This window comes from Condylura cristata, unplaced genomic scaffold (assembly GCF_000260355.1).
Source record: "Condylura cristata isolate star-nosed mole 26May11 unplaced genomic scaffold, ConCri1.0 scaffold00009, whole genome shotgun sequence".
Classification (NCBI taxonomy): Eukaryota; Metazoa; Chordata; class Mammalia; order Eulipotyphla; family Talpidae; genus Condylura; species Condylura cristata.
In genome coordinates, this window is record NW_004567110.1 from 57,864,686 (window position 1) to 57,880,951 (window position 16,266).

At 36.8% G+C, this 16,266-nt stretch overlaps 1 protein-coding gene across 1 annotated transcript in view; it reads right to left on the minus strand.

Moving 5' to 3' along the window:
* Positions 1 to 11,985: 11,985 nt before the first annotated feature.
* MRPL15 (mitochondrial ribosomal protein L15) overlaps positions 11,986 to 16,266 on the minus strand; it is a 5,341-nt gene continuing 1,060 nt past the window's right edge. The window contains exons 2-5 of the mRNA XM_004679875.2: positions 16,172 to 16,264; positions 15,412 to 15,577; positions 13,217 to 13,340; positions 11,986 to 12,495 (exon numbers count right to left, since the gene is read on the minus strand). Coding sequence (XP_004679932.1) covers positions 12,158 to 12,495; positions 13,217 to 13,340; positions 15,412 to 15,577; positions 16,172 to 16,264 — 721 coding nt within the window. The 3' untranslated portion in view covers positions 11,986 to 12,157. The remainder of the gene's footprint in view (positions 12,496 to 13,216; positions 13,341 to 15,411; positions 15,578 to 16,171; positions 16,265 to 16,266) is intronic.

The window sequence follows — 16,266 nt, forward strand, 5'->3', positions numbered from 1 at the left end:
GGAACCTCCAAACAGTTTTCCATAGTGGTTGTACTAGTTTGCATTCCCACCAGCAATGCAGGAGAGTTCCTTTTTCTCCACATCCTCGCCAACATAAAATGTTTTAGATTTTAATAAAGAAATTTGAAAGCATTTCCTCCCACAATCATTCATCAAGTGTAACTTGTATACCACAATATAATATTTTTTGTGGTCTTTGCTTTCTTCTTATTGAAAAGGTAAAATATTATTCCAATGTGTAAAAACCAGCCTTGATTGCAAAAATACCAGGGGTAGTTCAAATTACCCTTAACCAGTACAAGAAATTTGAGGAAATAGCCCCGCCTAGTGGATACATAGTGCAATATGCAAGCCCTTCTGTCAGCTTAGAAGTTATCTGGGGATCTTGTAAAAATGCAGATCCTTATTCAGGAATGAGGGGTAATGGCTGAGATTCTGCATTGTTAATAAGTTCCTAGAACTAGTACCAATGCAGCTGGTTCGCGGAACTTTGATTTGTTTAATACACCTGGTTGTGTAAATAGAATTAGAGAGTCGTAACAGTATATAAAGCTCTCAAAATGCTAAGTCAAACTCATTTTCCTCCTCCTCTACAAGGAATAATATCTTTTCTGAAATAAATTGCTAATGCTACATTGCTAAGCAGGGTCTCACTGGTGGAGCACGGGGCCACGTCTCAGCACTATGAAGCAATCTGCAGCCATTGCAACACTAGTTCGATACCTGGACAGGGAGGTGACACACATGGTGAGGCAGACCTCTCCTGACCCGCCCGCTGCTCCCCTCAGCAGTGTGTTTCAGTGGACTTTCCTGTTCTGCTCCCCACTCTATCTCTGGTGAATCCTTTCACACCCCCTCTCCCAGAACTCTGGCCTGTACTCCAGCTCTTGTATGCATAAGTAATTAAATCTTTTTTAAAAATAGTCACCCTAAATGAATTTCCTTTAATGCTCAACCCTTACTTTTTCTTTTTCAAATAATATAATAGTTTATTTTTACAACATTTTGTGCCTTTTTCCATCTCAGTTGTAATCCCTGTGGGCTTCCCATCACCAAATCACCCTTGTGCCATCACCATAGAAAAGTGCACTTCCCATTCCCCTCAGTTTTGATCCCATTTCCCACTCAACCCCCCTAAAGTGCCTCTGGTAGTTATCTATTTCCTTCTACTGGTCTGTGTGTGCCCAAGGCATGACAATGCCTATAATTTTAGTATCACCAGTGCCTTGAATTGTGTCTGGTATATGGGCATTACATGTTTGTTCAATGTATAAATGTATTAATAATTAATGATCCTACTTAATTCAGAACAAGATCAAACCTAGACATTGCCTGAGAAATTCACACTTGGTCACAAGGTGGCAGTCTTGCCCAATTGTTGACCGCTAACTTTAATTGGGATTCAAGTCTTCTCACTTGAAGAAAGAAGAATGATTTGGAGTCCTTTAGCTAGTCTCAGCGGTCATTGCTGATTACCTTTGTGAGCCTCTCACGCTAGCTTGTCAAAGTAAAGCACCAACATTTCATCTCAATAGTCTCTGCATATAGGTAGTCAAGAGACTATTAGTTAACAGGGAAAAGGTATGAACAGCCCATTCATTTCAATACCTGAGAAGTGATCTAGGCAATCTTGCTAGAAAGAGTGAGACCAAGGCCCTGCTCAAATGGCTCAGTGTGCTAAAGTGTGTCGTAGACAAACAGCTCACAACCACAATGATAGATACATACCTCGGTGTTGAAGCCACAGGGATGCTCCAACAGCGAGGATCAGCACAGAAGTAAGGGACGGTGATAGTTTCTCCAACCACAGACACTATATAGTAGCATCTAATGATGGCTCTTGAATTTTTCCATCCCCTTCTCCTTCTCCTGCTCCAGTCAGTGCAATGAAATCCCAGAGATGGTAATTAATGACATTCACAAGTGAGAAATAATTAGTGTACATGTGAATAATGCCCTTCCTTCTACTGTCAACCTGATTTGGGAAAGGAATTAGGCTCAGTCAGTCACACAGTGAGCACAGCTGACTTCGGCCTAATTTTTGTCTGCTATGCCGGCTGGTACAAAGCAGCAAAAATTCCTAGCCTCTCCTTTAAGCAACTGCTCTGTCCACAGAACAGGAATGATAATCATGACCCACTTACTTACAAGGCACTTCCTACCTACACACAAGAAGCAATAAAAAGATCTACCACCCCAGGAATGTTCCTGGGTCTGAGTCCTTCCTCCTTTTTAAGAAACAGACTGTAATACCTCTATCTGGCCAAATATTAGCTCTTGGGACTTGTAGTCTTGTATTATAAAATCATCTTTGAGTGATAACTTGACATTGATTTAATATTAAAGGCAGAAAAGAGAGAATCATAAACTTCCAATTGATACAAGAAGGCATTGCTAATCAGAAGTTTCTGTGGGACAGAGCTAAGACGTGGAATATAAATCTACCAGAAAGCTTCTCCTCCAAGTATAATTTTAAAAACCATTAGATACATAACATGTATCTCACCAAATCATTCATCAGCAACACTGCATCAACCCACACGTTTTCTCCCTCAGTTGGGTTCTCTGTTACTAAGATTTTTAGAGCAAGTAGAAAGGAGCCTTGAACATGGCAGTGGCTACTCCTTGCCTATGAACCCATGAAAACATACATTCTGGTGCACCCAGACTGGCACAGGAACTTTTACAGTGAGGCATACTATGTTGCCTCCTTACTGAGCCCTGAGACAGATCAATTTGTCCTTGAGTGTTAGTCTGTTTTTGCATGAGCAACATAGACCACCACACCCCTACACATCAGGAAGTGGGTTCTTCTGAGACTGAAGAGAAAATGCTGTTGAGGACGAAGCACGCAATACCGAGAAGGGGACCTGGGAACCAGACCCTGGACAAGGAGTGGAGCGTGGTCTGACTGCAGAGAAGCAATGGTACAAGTTTCACAGCCCTAGCTAGCCCTCCTGTCCTGCCCACCAACCCAAGACTGAACACCTACTGTAGACATCTAGCTCCTAGCGCACCCACACTCCTGCCTGCCATCCCCTTGATAAACAAGAGGATCAGGAGGGGAGGGAAGGCAACATTACTGTGAAAGTGTCAACCCAGGGAACACACGATGGGAGAAGGTAAGGGATTTAAATCCAAGCTAAGAGATTCAGAACAGGAAGTACTAACAGTCCAGAAGATCAGTCATAAAGGAATTCAACAAAGTTTGAGACTCAATTAAAAAACAGAAAGGCAAGCTCAGGACATAAAGAAAAGATAGACAAAAACAAAATGAGCTCTTCATCAAAGAAATTGAAGCTATTGAAAAATGCAGGCAGAAATAATTGATATTAAGCACTACAATTAAAGATTGAAAATAGCCTTGAAAAGCATAATAAGTATGTTCAATCTTGCAGAGAAAGAACTTTGGAAATAGAAGCTGAAATTGCACAAATTATTCAAAAAAGAAAGAGAAGATTTAGGAAAATGGAAGAAAGTCTAAAATGAATAGAGTTTACCACTACCAGGCCTGACCTACAACATTGAAAAAAGTTATATATGAGAGAAAAAATATAAGACCTTGAGTAAGGTAGTAAAGAGAAACAAAAGATTAAAGGGAAGGAAGAAAAGAACAATACCTGTATGGCCAAAGGAAGACAAGTTTGTACCAGTGCAAAAAAAGATTATTTTAAATATTGAAAGTTGAATATAACCTGCATGGTAACAACAGAACAAAAATCCGAAGCTTGAAAGAAGAAGTGAAAAAGTTGGGAAAGCCACCTAAATGAAAAGACAGAAAACATAGGAAAAAGTTAAACACACACACACACAAGATTGGACAACAGTTACTAAATCCCATGTCTGAATAAACATCCTAAATATGAATGGTCCAAACTCACCAATCAAAAGACAGAATAGCAGATGGGATAAAAATGCATGACTCACCTATACCATGCAGATAGCAGTCTCATATAAGATTTAAGACAAACATACATAAAGTGAAAGTCTGGTGGTACAACAACCCTGAGGAAAAGAAGCAGGAGCTACTATTCCCATATCTGGAAATTTAGACTGACAGCCATAACAAGTAATTAGTAACAAAGTCAGGCACTTTATAATGATTTAGAGGACATTTCACCAAGAAGATATAACCATCGTAAATATTTCTACACCCAACACAGGTGCACCCAAATATATAAAATAACTATTAATAAACCTAAACCAATGCACTGACAGCAACACAATAGTAGGGAATATCAACACACCACTTACATCAATGAATAGACCATCCAGACAGAAAGTAAAGAAGGAAATAATGGCCTTAAACAAAGAAAAGAATAGAAAGAACTTATGATGTGTGTATATATATGTATATACTCATATACAGACATGCACACACACATATCAAGCTTTCTATCCCAAGAGGAATGAATACACTTTCTTCTTGAGTGCACATGCAACTTGAGTGCACATGATGAGGAATAGATCATATGCTGGAACACAAAACAAGCCTTAAAAAATACAAGAATATCAAAGAAATTTCAGGCAACTTTTCTGATCAAAATAGTCTAAGGTTAGAAATCAATATCAAAAAGAAACCTGTGGAAAAAAAACAAACATGTGGGGACTAAATAAAATGGTTTTAATAGCTTTGGTCAACAAAGAAATCAGAGAAGTAAAAAATTATCTAGAAACTAACAAAAATTAAGAGAAAAGCTACCAATTCCTACAGGATGCAGCAAAAGCAGTATTAAAAGGAAAGTTCATAGCACTACTGATCGTCATCAATAAATAAGTATGAAAAAGCCTACTTTTACGGCTCAAAAAGTTACGAAAAGAACAAGTGCAAGCAAAATTCAGAAGGAAGGAAAAATAAAATTAGAGCAGAAATGTTATTTAGAAACCAAAACAATGGTATAAAAGATCAGTAAAACCTATAGGTGCTTCTTTGAATGAAAAAACAAAATTAATTGACTTAGTCAGAGTAAGAGAGAAAACCTGTAAAAAGAGTAAGAAATGTAAGAGGCAAAATTACAACACATACCATAGAAATAGAAATGTAAGAGACTACTATTAACATCTATAGGCAAACAATTGGACAACCTAAAGAAATGGACATATGTTTGGAATCATACAACCTTGTAAAACTGAACCAGGATGAAAAACAGCTTAAACAAACCAATCACAGAGTAATCTAAAGAATAATCACAAGTCTCCTTAAGAACAAAAGTCCAGGACCAGATGACTTCACTAATAAATTCTATCAAACTTCTAAGTATCTAATCTCATCCTTCTTAAACTCATCAAAAAAAAAAAAAAAAAACTGATGAAGGGGAAAAAGCTCACAAACTCACTTTACAAGGGAAACCCTGATCCCAAGACAAGGACACACACACACAAAACCAAAACTTACAGATTCACATCTCTGGTGAACATAGCTGCAAAAACCCTCAACAAAACCTTAGTATAGCAATATACTAAGAGAACTGTACATCACAGGAATGAAAAGATGGGTCAACATACACAGGTCAATGTCATTCACCCATCAGGAATAAAGATAAAAATTACACGATTAAATTAATAGATACTGAAAAAGCGTTTAATGTTTCAACAACTATTTATAACAACTCAATATACCTCAATATAATAGAGGTCATATATGACAAATCCACAGCTAACATCACAGTCAGTGATGAAAGCATTTCCCCTTGGAAGGAAGAAGACAAGATGTCCACTCTTAACACTACACTCTTTTCATAGTACTAGGAGTTTTGTTTTGTTTTAAGATTCATTTATTTATGCATACAGAACTTGGGTACAGGCCAGAGGTGAAGGGGCAGTGAGAAGATTCACCAGAGAGAGTAGGAAGCAGAGTAGACAGATCAACAACGTATACTGCTGAGGGGAAAGGAGGGCGAAACAGGAGAGGCCTGCTGCGCCATGTGGATCACTTCTGGGGCCAGGGATCGCACCCAGTATCAAAATTGCACTGAAGCTCCCGCAGCCAGCTTGCAATGCGCTTTAAGCCACTAAGCTACCAGGGAGGGCCCAGTATTAGAAGTTCTAACCAGAGTAATTAGACAAGAAAAAGACATGAAAAAGTCCAAACTGGAAAATGGGTAAAAATAATGTTACTTGCAGGTGACATGAAATATACAGGAAAAATCCTAAAGACACTAGCAAAAAACTACTAGAACAAATTAATACAGTTAACTGGCTGGATAAGAAACCAACATACAAAAATCCATTACATTTCTATGTGCAAACAATAAACTACAGGAAAGAACTGAGAAAACACTTCTATTAGTAATTGCTCAAGGATGAAATAGCTCGGAGTAAACTTAACAAAAAATGTGAAGGACCTATATACTGAAAACTGTAAGACACTACCCAAATAAAGATGACACAAAGAAATAGATATTTCCTGTCCAAGGGCTGTTAAAATGGTCATATTACCAAAAGTGGTTTACAGATTTGATATAAAACCAAATGACATTTGTTCAAGGAAACAGCAGTAACAATACTAAAATTAGTATGGAGCCACAGAAACTCTAAATTAACACAGCAATCTGAGAGAAAAGAAAAATAGAGGGAGGCAGCATGATTCCTGGCTTCAAACTATACTACAAAGCACTAGTAATCAAAAAAGAAAACTGGACAGTCACAAGTACTCCCTACACAAAAAATAGTTTAAAATTTATTAAGGACTTGTATATAAGACATGAAGCCATAAGATACATGAAAAAAAACATAGGCAAGACACTCTTGGACATCAACTTCAGGGATCTATTTAGAAATTCAAATCTAAGGAGCCAAGAGCAAAAATAAACAAATGGGATTACATCAAACTAAAAAGATTTTGTGCTATGAAAGAAAGCACGACAAACCAAAGACCTAAGGACTGAGAAAAAATATTTCTCAATCACATGTCTGAGAAGGGGTTAATTTCCAAAATATGTAAAGAACTCATAGAACAGCAATAAAAAAAATATATCAAAATGTATGGAGCAAAAAACTAAGTAGAGGCCCACAAACACAACAAAATGCTCAACATCAGTTATTATAAAAGAAATGCAAATCAAAACCAAAATGAGGGATAGGCTATATATCTAAAAGACTGGAAACAACAAATGTTGGCAAGGGTGTGGAGAAGGAGCACCCATTCATTGGAGATGGTAACGTAGATTGGTGCAGTCTCTATGGAAAACAGTCTGAAGAGTCCATACTGATTCAACCATAAAATCCAACAATACCATTCCTAGGTATTTACTCAAAGGAAATGGAAACGTCTATACAAACAGCCTTATGCACCCCAATGTTCATAGTAACATTATCCACAACAGCCAAGATATGGAATCAACCTAAATGCTCACTGAGAGACAATTAGATAAAGAAATTGTGGTATATATACTCAGTGGAATACTAGTCTCAGCTATTTCAAAAGATGAGTCTCTTTGAGACAAAATGAATGGACCTTGGGGAGATTATGCTAAGTGACATAAACCAGAAACTCAAAGACAATATATCCGGATACTTTCTTTTCTTTTTTTAATAAGCAAAAAGTTTATTTAATAACAATGTTAACTTTAACAGATTTGTTATTATTAATTTCGGTTATCTTAACAATTTTCTCTTTTTTATTGTACTGAGAGCCCATTTCCTTAATCTTTTTTTTTCCTTTTTTTTTAATAATATAACAGTTTATTTTACATCATTTTGTACATTTTTTTTTTTTTTCATCTCAATTGTAACCCCCGTGGTTTCCCATCACCAAGTCACCAATTTACCGGATACTTTCATTCACTATTAATATCGCTAAGAGGAAAACATCTCCCATACAGACCTACAATTAATTAATTAATGCATTCCTATCAAAATTCAAGCTGCATTTTTGCAGATTGTTTTCAATGTATAGGAAGTTAATAAATCACTGAAATTCAACTCAATCTTCCTGATTTTGGATCTAATTTCTACCATGCCACCTCCTCAGCAATCCCTGATAAAAATAATAAAGTTTAGTACGCCTTTCTGTTCAGTAACAAGTCATCAAGCACATATCATATGAGAAATCTTGAAAAAAGAAAGTAACTAGAAGGACTCTATATTAGCTGGACCATAGAAGATGCTTACTTCATAAACACTTACGGAGGCACTTAGATGCCCCACGTTGTGCTAAATGTTTTACAAATAGTAATCATATGCACTAGGATCCATTCGTATTCAATTTTTCGGATGGGCCCTGGGGCACAGAAAGGTTAAATAACGCGCAACAGTCACAAATCTAGTCACTAGTAGTCTATTTGGGATATAAATTCAAATAGACTACTAGTGTAGAGGCTCTGCAAACCAGCTCTCCGTGCTGATGCTTCTCCAAAGATAACCCAACCACAGAATGAGATGGGGTTTATGCCCCTTCTACAAGGGATAATTGAGCCACACGGTGCAAGGTGACTCAGTTGAGATCAGTCTGGATTAAAATGCAGGTTAATGCAGTGTCTCTCCAGCAAAAAATCTAAAGTACTAACAGAAAGCACAAATATCAGAGGTAGGGTGTAGGCCAGAGGTGCAGGTGAGAAGATTCCCCAGAAAAAGTGGGGAGCAGAACAGGCAGCTTGTCTGAAATACACTGCTGAAGGGAACAGCACGTGAGACAGGAGAGGTCTGCTGCACCATGTGGGTCACTTCCCTGGCCAGGGATTGAACTCATGTGATAGTGCTCATGTGGCAGTGCCTGCCAACAGCTCCATAGTACTGAGATTTAACCCCTTGCACTAACACAGAGGCCCCAAATATAACTCTGAAACAAAATAAGTTGGATTGCTCTGCTATTAAGGACATTTTCTCTACTACTGCAATCATTCCATTCCCAAATAAAGAATTTAGGAAAGAAAACAGAACTCAATAAACAAGAAATCCATAATAATTACTAGAGGAGTTAAAATCTTTTTATTGCACACCAACTCAAGTTTTTCTAGTCTTGGACAAAACAGGTCACATATACTGAAAACATGTGCCAGGAATAGACTGAGATCTGGACTAATGGCATCTTGTTTTTATATTTGGATTTCCAAGTAATGTAAACACTGAAAAAATAAAGTTATCACCTACTCTACACTGATACTCTATAATACTCTACACAGTATTATAACAGCACCTAGAATCCAGTAGTTTTATAAATATAACAATTCTTACACCTTAGAATCTAGCATTGGTACATAATTAAAATAATCTTGACTCTCCAATACTACACAGCAACTTAAGGAGTATCTTTATAAAACAGACTGTACAAATTTTGTGTAACATTTTCGTAGAATAGTTATTTGAACTATTATGATATTAAGGCCAGGATACAGCTGTGGGTGACTAAGTCCCCAGCTCACTGAGTAAGTATTATCTTAGCATTAGACATAACAAAACATCTGTTTCCTGTTTTTCTTCTTTCCTTTATCGTTCTATTCTACTTCCTTCACCTGTAGGACACCTAATACAGCCACAATTAAGAATTGTTTCTGCCTGTCTCCTTTTCCATCTGTAACTTTTGCCCAGGGATAGTTTATGCAGTCAGTTTAGATGAGAGGGGGGCACAGCTAGAGGAAGCTCAAAAGTTCATTCTGAGACGAGAAGGCTGCCACATGTATCATTTACCTTTAGGTGACCAACTTCCTCCCTCATTTCCTACTAAACTTTTCCTGTTGAGGTAATACCAGCCACTCCAAAGGACAATTGTGATCCAAATCACTAAAGGAGAAGCTCTGGTAAATTGAAGAAATAAACTTACCAAGAGTGATGTCCCGTATTTGACACACAAAAATGATTATCCCTTGAGTTTGTTTGCATACTTCATGCCCAGATAACAGGATATATTTAAATTTAAGGAAGTCCATTTCTATGCAAATAGGCTAAGGTCAAAGAAGCTTTTTAGCCCAAGGCATCACCTTTATTATGAAAGTATTCAGTTGAAATTGACTTTAGTTCATTTTACACAACTCTTGTTTAATAGTGTCAGGGCACCTTTATATAGTTAAGGAAGTGACATTTCTAATGGATCCTATCAAATGGCTTTTAGAAGACAGTTAAAATACTCAATGGAATATACTAACAGAATGTCTTTTAAACGCATTAGATGTAATAAACTACAGAAAAAAAAAAAGACCTCAAGCTAACAGTGATTTGGTTACCTCTGAAAAGTAGGTCAGTCCAGGCAACAGTAAGAAAATTTGGACTTCTACTTTTGAACACTTGAATATTACATAATTTTAAAACAAGCATGAACTACTTATATAACAAAACATTTCTGGGAACTCTTCCCAGCTGAGATTTTTGAAAAAGAGAATGTGTTCTATTCCTTTTAGTGATTCACTGTAATAATCACTAAAAACACATTTTCTTGGTATCTTGGTATTTTGCAATCTATCATCTCTCTTCTTGCATATAACATGTAAGATGGCTTTATTGTCAAATGGCAAAAAGGAAAAGTAGGTACAAAAAGTAATTTCCAATACTTTGTCATTACTCTCCTTCCAAGTCATTACACTTACCAAGACTGATGAACTAGCCAGCTTAGTGGCCTTTATAACTTAGTGAAACACAGCATTCCAAATTGGCAAATTTATTACTAAGCAAAGAATAAAAGAATTTACACTTTTTTCTGACGTTTGCCTGATGTTGATTTTGGTCAGTTCCAAAACAGATGTCGTCCAATATTCCACTCTCTTATTCTACCATAATAGAATTAATTTAACTAGGCCAATAGCTGCCAAATAAGACTTCTGGCCCCCTTGCAGAGAAGGACTGTGTCCAAGTCTTGACCAAGGGGAATAAGATATGTGTGGGAATCTCTAGGAATTTTCTTTATGGGAAGGTTGCTCCTTGCAGGTTCCTCTCTGGATCTGAAAATGAACACCCCATTCTAGGATAGGAGAGCCAGAAACAAGTCATGGTCTCTGAAACACTGGTAGTACAGAGCCAGCATCGGCCCTGAACTAATTCCAGTACTTCATTTATGGGAGAAAAATAAACTCTTTCAAGCCTCTGTGACTTGGAGTTTCTACCAATGAAATCAAAACTAATCCAACCACCCCAACATTGAGACTGAGGGTCTCTGAAAAATAAAAACATGCTTTTTAAATTTTTGCCTATCCTCTGAAATTAACAAAAAGACTACTAATAATTCTTACAAGTTCTGAACACTAAGAAATAGTTTAGTAACAAGCCAAACTATATAACCCTAGATAAAAATTAAAATAATCTTGGTGCATTTACTACAAAATGAATATCAGATCAGCAAGATATGAGGTAAATAAGTTAGCAAAATAAAATACTGTGTCATTTAGGTTTTTAAATTTTTTATTTTAAGAAAATAAGCAGGAATTATTACAAAATTTAATTATATTATGATAAACTTGTATGATTTAAACACAGCTCATCTTTGAAAAGCTAACTAAGCTTATTGACTGCTCCATCTTTTACATTAACTGAATTTAACTTCACATTACCAACTATTTTTATGGCTTACATCATCACTAAACAATTTTCTTAGTCACTTAAAGAAAATGATAAAGGTCTCCATTTATTTATGAAATAAGCAAAATTACATCAGTTAGGTTAATCTTAGTCATTGTTATCAGTTTATAAAGTGAGAAAATGAATTCACTAGGAGTTTTGGTTTCAATTTTGCAAGTAAGTATAGTACTCAGAAGCCATTCCCAGCCTTAAACTTTAAACTCTCAGTCCACATCCTAATCATAGGGACTCACTCCTTCCACCTTGACAGATCAGCATGCAGAGCGGCCCTGAACAAGAGAAAGAGCCACCAGCTCCTCAGCAGCTGCTCTAACCATGCGCCAGCAGGCCCTACTCCATTTCACTTACGCATATATTCTGATTTACAGTGAGACCTGAGTGAAAACATCAATAAGAACTATCCCCAAAGTTATTATCTTCCTTTGGCAGAAAACCAGAGAGTTTATACCGTTCGCTGAGATAGAATCCACACAGTGTCAGTTTCTTTATGTTGTCCTTGCTTACCGCATTTTTATTTTAATTAGATAAAAATGAAAAAAGATATTACACAGAAAATTAACATCAACATCTGAGGAATTACAGATTAAGAAAATGTCACATAGTTCAGTACCTTTTCCAGTACTCTTATAACTCCCCCCTCTCAGAAGGAAATTCATGAACTATAGTATTTGAGGAGCTTCTCATCAGTAGGTTTTAGAATTTTCTTATCTGCCATATTAACCACCCATCCAGGAGCAAGACCAAAGAAAATCTGCCTTGGATCTTTTCGAGTGCTAAGCATTTTGAAGAGTTCATCTTTAGTGATATCAGGCAAAATATAACCATACTTCTTAGCAAGTTCAAGTCTTGCTTCAGGAAATTTGGCAGGATCTGCTAGGTAACCACGATTTTTTGCATCAGTATAATATGGTACCAGTACTTCTGGGGGAAGCATTCGTTTTGGAATGGGTTGTCCACGTAGGAAGAATGGAACAGGTTTGCACAGAATTTCTAGAAAAGTAAAAAAAATAAATAATAATAATAATAATAAAAGGGTTGTAAATAACTTTGCTTTAATGATTTTAACTAATTTTTAAGTATTGCCAAGATGATACCTTAATACTAAGAACTTTTCTTATTAAAAAGACTAAGTAGGGCCCTCCCTGGTGGTGCAGCGGGTTAAAGCACAGCACCAAGAAGTTAAAGCCACTTCAGCATGAGTTCGATCCCTACCCTGGAGGTGATCCACATGGTGTGGCAGACCTCTCCTGACCTGCCTGCTGCTCCCCTCAGCAATGTACTTTGTCAATCTGCCTGTTCTGCTCCCCACTCTGTCTCTGGTGAACCCTCTCACCGCACCTGTGCATGTGGCCTGTACCCCACTTCTGTATGCATAAATAAATAAATCTTTAAAAAAAAAAAGACTAAGTAAGCAAATGGAAACCCTTCATTTTCAAAAGATTGCATGTGACAATTTGTTACTCTTGGGTTACCAATGATTAGTGTATTTCTAAACATATAAGCTCATATTTAAGTCTTGTGTTTAAAGAAAAAATAACCTTTTGAGGTATATGAGAAAATGGAGCCACACGAGCCACACCACTAGTAGAAAATCCTAAAAAAGAAAACTGGAGCATTTGAACTGCAAGCCAAAGGGCCATGTTAAAATGCTTGTATGGCAGCCAGTATGAGACAAAGAGGAGAAAGGAAAATGACCACAGATTAAGCTTACCCAGACTTCGTGGATCATAGAAGGCAGTAGTGACAACACCACCATTTTTCTCAATTGCAGCAATGGCTAATTCTGAAGCCAACTGCACTTCAATATTAACTTTTGCTGTAAAGGTGTCAGCACCCTGTAATATATCAAAACAAAATCTGTTAGTAGATGACTTAGCTACAAGTAAATGATGACAAGCTTCCTCTGTACAGTGTTCGTTCCTCCAACAGTAACAGTAATCCCAACATGTTTTAGGTCCTATCAAACAACATAAAATTTTTATACTTTTTTGGGGGTGCAGGCTTGAGGTACAGGGGGGAGTGGATTCACCAGAGACAGAATGGAGAGCAAACAGGCAGGTCTGCTGAAATACACCTCTAAGGCAGGGGAAAAGGAGAGGTCAGCTGCAACATGTGGGCCACCTCGTTGGCTGGGATCAAATGCAGGAGATTGAACTCAGGCCGTTGCAGTGTGTCTTTGGGGTGGCAGCACTGAGACAACCCTTATGCCACTAGGGAGGCCCCAAATTTCTATACTTTTTAGGTCATCCCCCCTATAGTAGTCATCCTCCTATAAGCAGGGAGACTATATTTTCATTTTATGTATTTTGCAGACATCAGTAGAAGCATTCATTCCTAATACTTCATAATAGCAACCTACTTAATCCTCATAATAACTGTATCACAAAAATACTACTAAGCACCTTTATAGAAGAGATGACTGACACACAAAAATTAAGTAACTTTTCCAAGATCACAAACCTAGGATTCCAACCCAGGAGAATCCAATTATCTATGCTCTTAATTACACATTATTTTGTATTACATAAATAAAAACATCTTTTTTATCCTAATGAAGCAAGAAGCCAAAAGATAGTTAAAGGGGAAGAATAGGCTGGAACCAATGAAAGAAACAAAATATCTGATAATATCTGAGCTTTGAAGAGCTCAGCACCCTGTAGGGGAAAAGGTAGAAGATAAGAGAAATTCGTTTTTCACTCACTATCAACCATATTATGGCCTCTAAATTGACAAAAAAATTGAATCTTTCTCTGAAAGATTCAACACACAAAAAAATGATAATACTGACTGTTCCTAACTCCAGCCTCCAGAACTTAGCACAGGTCCTGACACAGCTGTCCTATGCTACATACCTTTGATACTGCCATACATTTTTATAATCAATGGCACTTTTGATATAACAAAATAAGGCCTCACCGTACTATTTCTGATGTTAAATTACTATTCTATGCATTGGGTCTAGTTCCAGTATTTTCAGTATCTTTAAAAGTATGTTTAGAAATATCTTTATATAAGTTGGATTTATTTTGTTTTATCTTTAAAACATACAGTTCCAAATTGGTGATTTCATATTGAATTATTAGCCACTATTTTTTGCAAGTCTGAAAAAAATCAGAAAAGGCCAGAGTTATAAATAATGTTAGCTGTACTTACTCAAGCACTGCCCAGTTGGCTGGATTATTGTTCTAGCTTAACAGACATATTTAAAAGTTACTGGGATATGCAATGTAGTGGCTAAAAAGGCCAACGACTTTTCCACGTTAATCTACATGTTCATCCCCCCCACCAAAAAATAAAAACCAGAGTAGACTATTAAGGCCTACCCATGTAACTGGCATTCTCTTTTCAAATCATTTTATTTAGAAAGCTTTTATCATAGCGTTCACTTTGTTTCAAAGAAATATAAAAGGTATTCCATAAACATATGCTTCCCTCTAGTGGTCATTAAGTTGCATATACAACTATATTACTGACAAAATAGGAATATTTGATTAATAACATACAAGTTTGTTTATGAAATTTCTGACCCATTCTATAAAAAGAAAACTTCTTTTCTGTCATTACAACTGGGTTAGCGTCATTCCCTTCCTCTTTAAACACTAACTACCATGCGCTAATATTCCCAATACAGAAAATATAGCAATTAATCTCAAAGAACTTCTGTTATAGCGAGGAAGATAATGAAAAACTAAAGCATTACTTGGTAGAAATGTCAGGTGTTCACATACTCACATATAATACTCTGGACAGAGAAAGCAGATTATGACTGTGGGGAGTGTCCTTTCATAAAAGATGTCAAAGAAAGACTTTCCTGCTCTGGGGACATTTGAGCAAGGATGCCAGGACAGGGCAAAGAGAGTCCTTGATGAGAACATGCCAGCTTTCTAAAAGCTAATCCAGACTTACCTCCTCGACCAACTGGACACCATAATCCCTTTTAAATGGCTGGATGGTCACACCTCTCCCATTGACAAGTTGGGTTAAGTCAATAGGTTGAGCAGGATCAACTCGACCCATATCAATAAGATACTGCAGTCTATTAAGACTCAAAGGTTGATACTGGCGCCTGAAGCTACAAAACAAGAAAGTAACAGTTGAAATACTCAAACTTATCTTTTTGTAAATTCTCCAAGTGAAGTCAAAGCTTTGTCCTGTTTTTTTCTCCATCAATAGATGGCTTAATGAAATAAAACCCTCCTGAGTACACAGAGACATACAATATTGCTTGCTTTGGCGTAATGAAACCAGTTTCCTTTGTTTCTTTAAAAATAATTTGCCTTTCTAAGTATGTATCACTCTTTCACAAACAAATTTGCAGAAAATTTAATCCACAGATTGATATGCACTAATATATGCATTAATGGTGCTTACAGTTAACAGTAGTTATCATTTGTTGAATGACTATGATGAGCCAGATTTTCATATATACCACTGTTAAGTCTCTGAACCACCATGAGGAAAGCAGGCATCATCATCTCCATTTTGCAAAATTGAGTACAATGCTTGAGCATTTTCCCCTATTAATCTAGTCAAATTTCATTAGTAAAATGGGTTCACAGAAACAGTAGCAAAAGTTTGCTTCAAAGTCAATTCAATTTCTACTAAGCTACTTTTAAGGTGATTCTTGTGAAAATTAAGGATTTTTAGTTTTAAAAAGCAACCTTACCTATGTCCTTCATTAAACCCATATTTTGGGATTCGGAGGTAAAATGGAGTCTGGCCTCCCTCAAAGCCCAGTCGGGGCCTGGTTCCTCTCTGCCT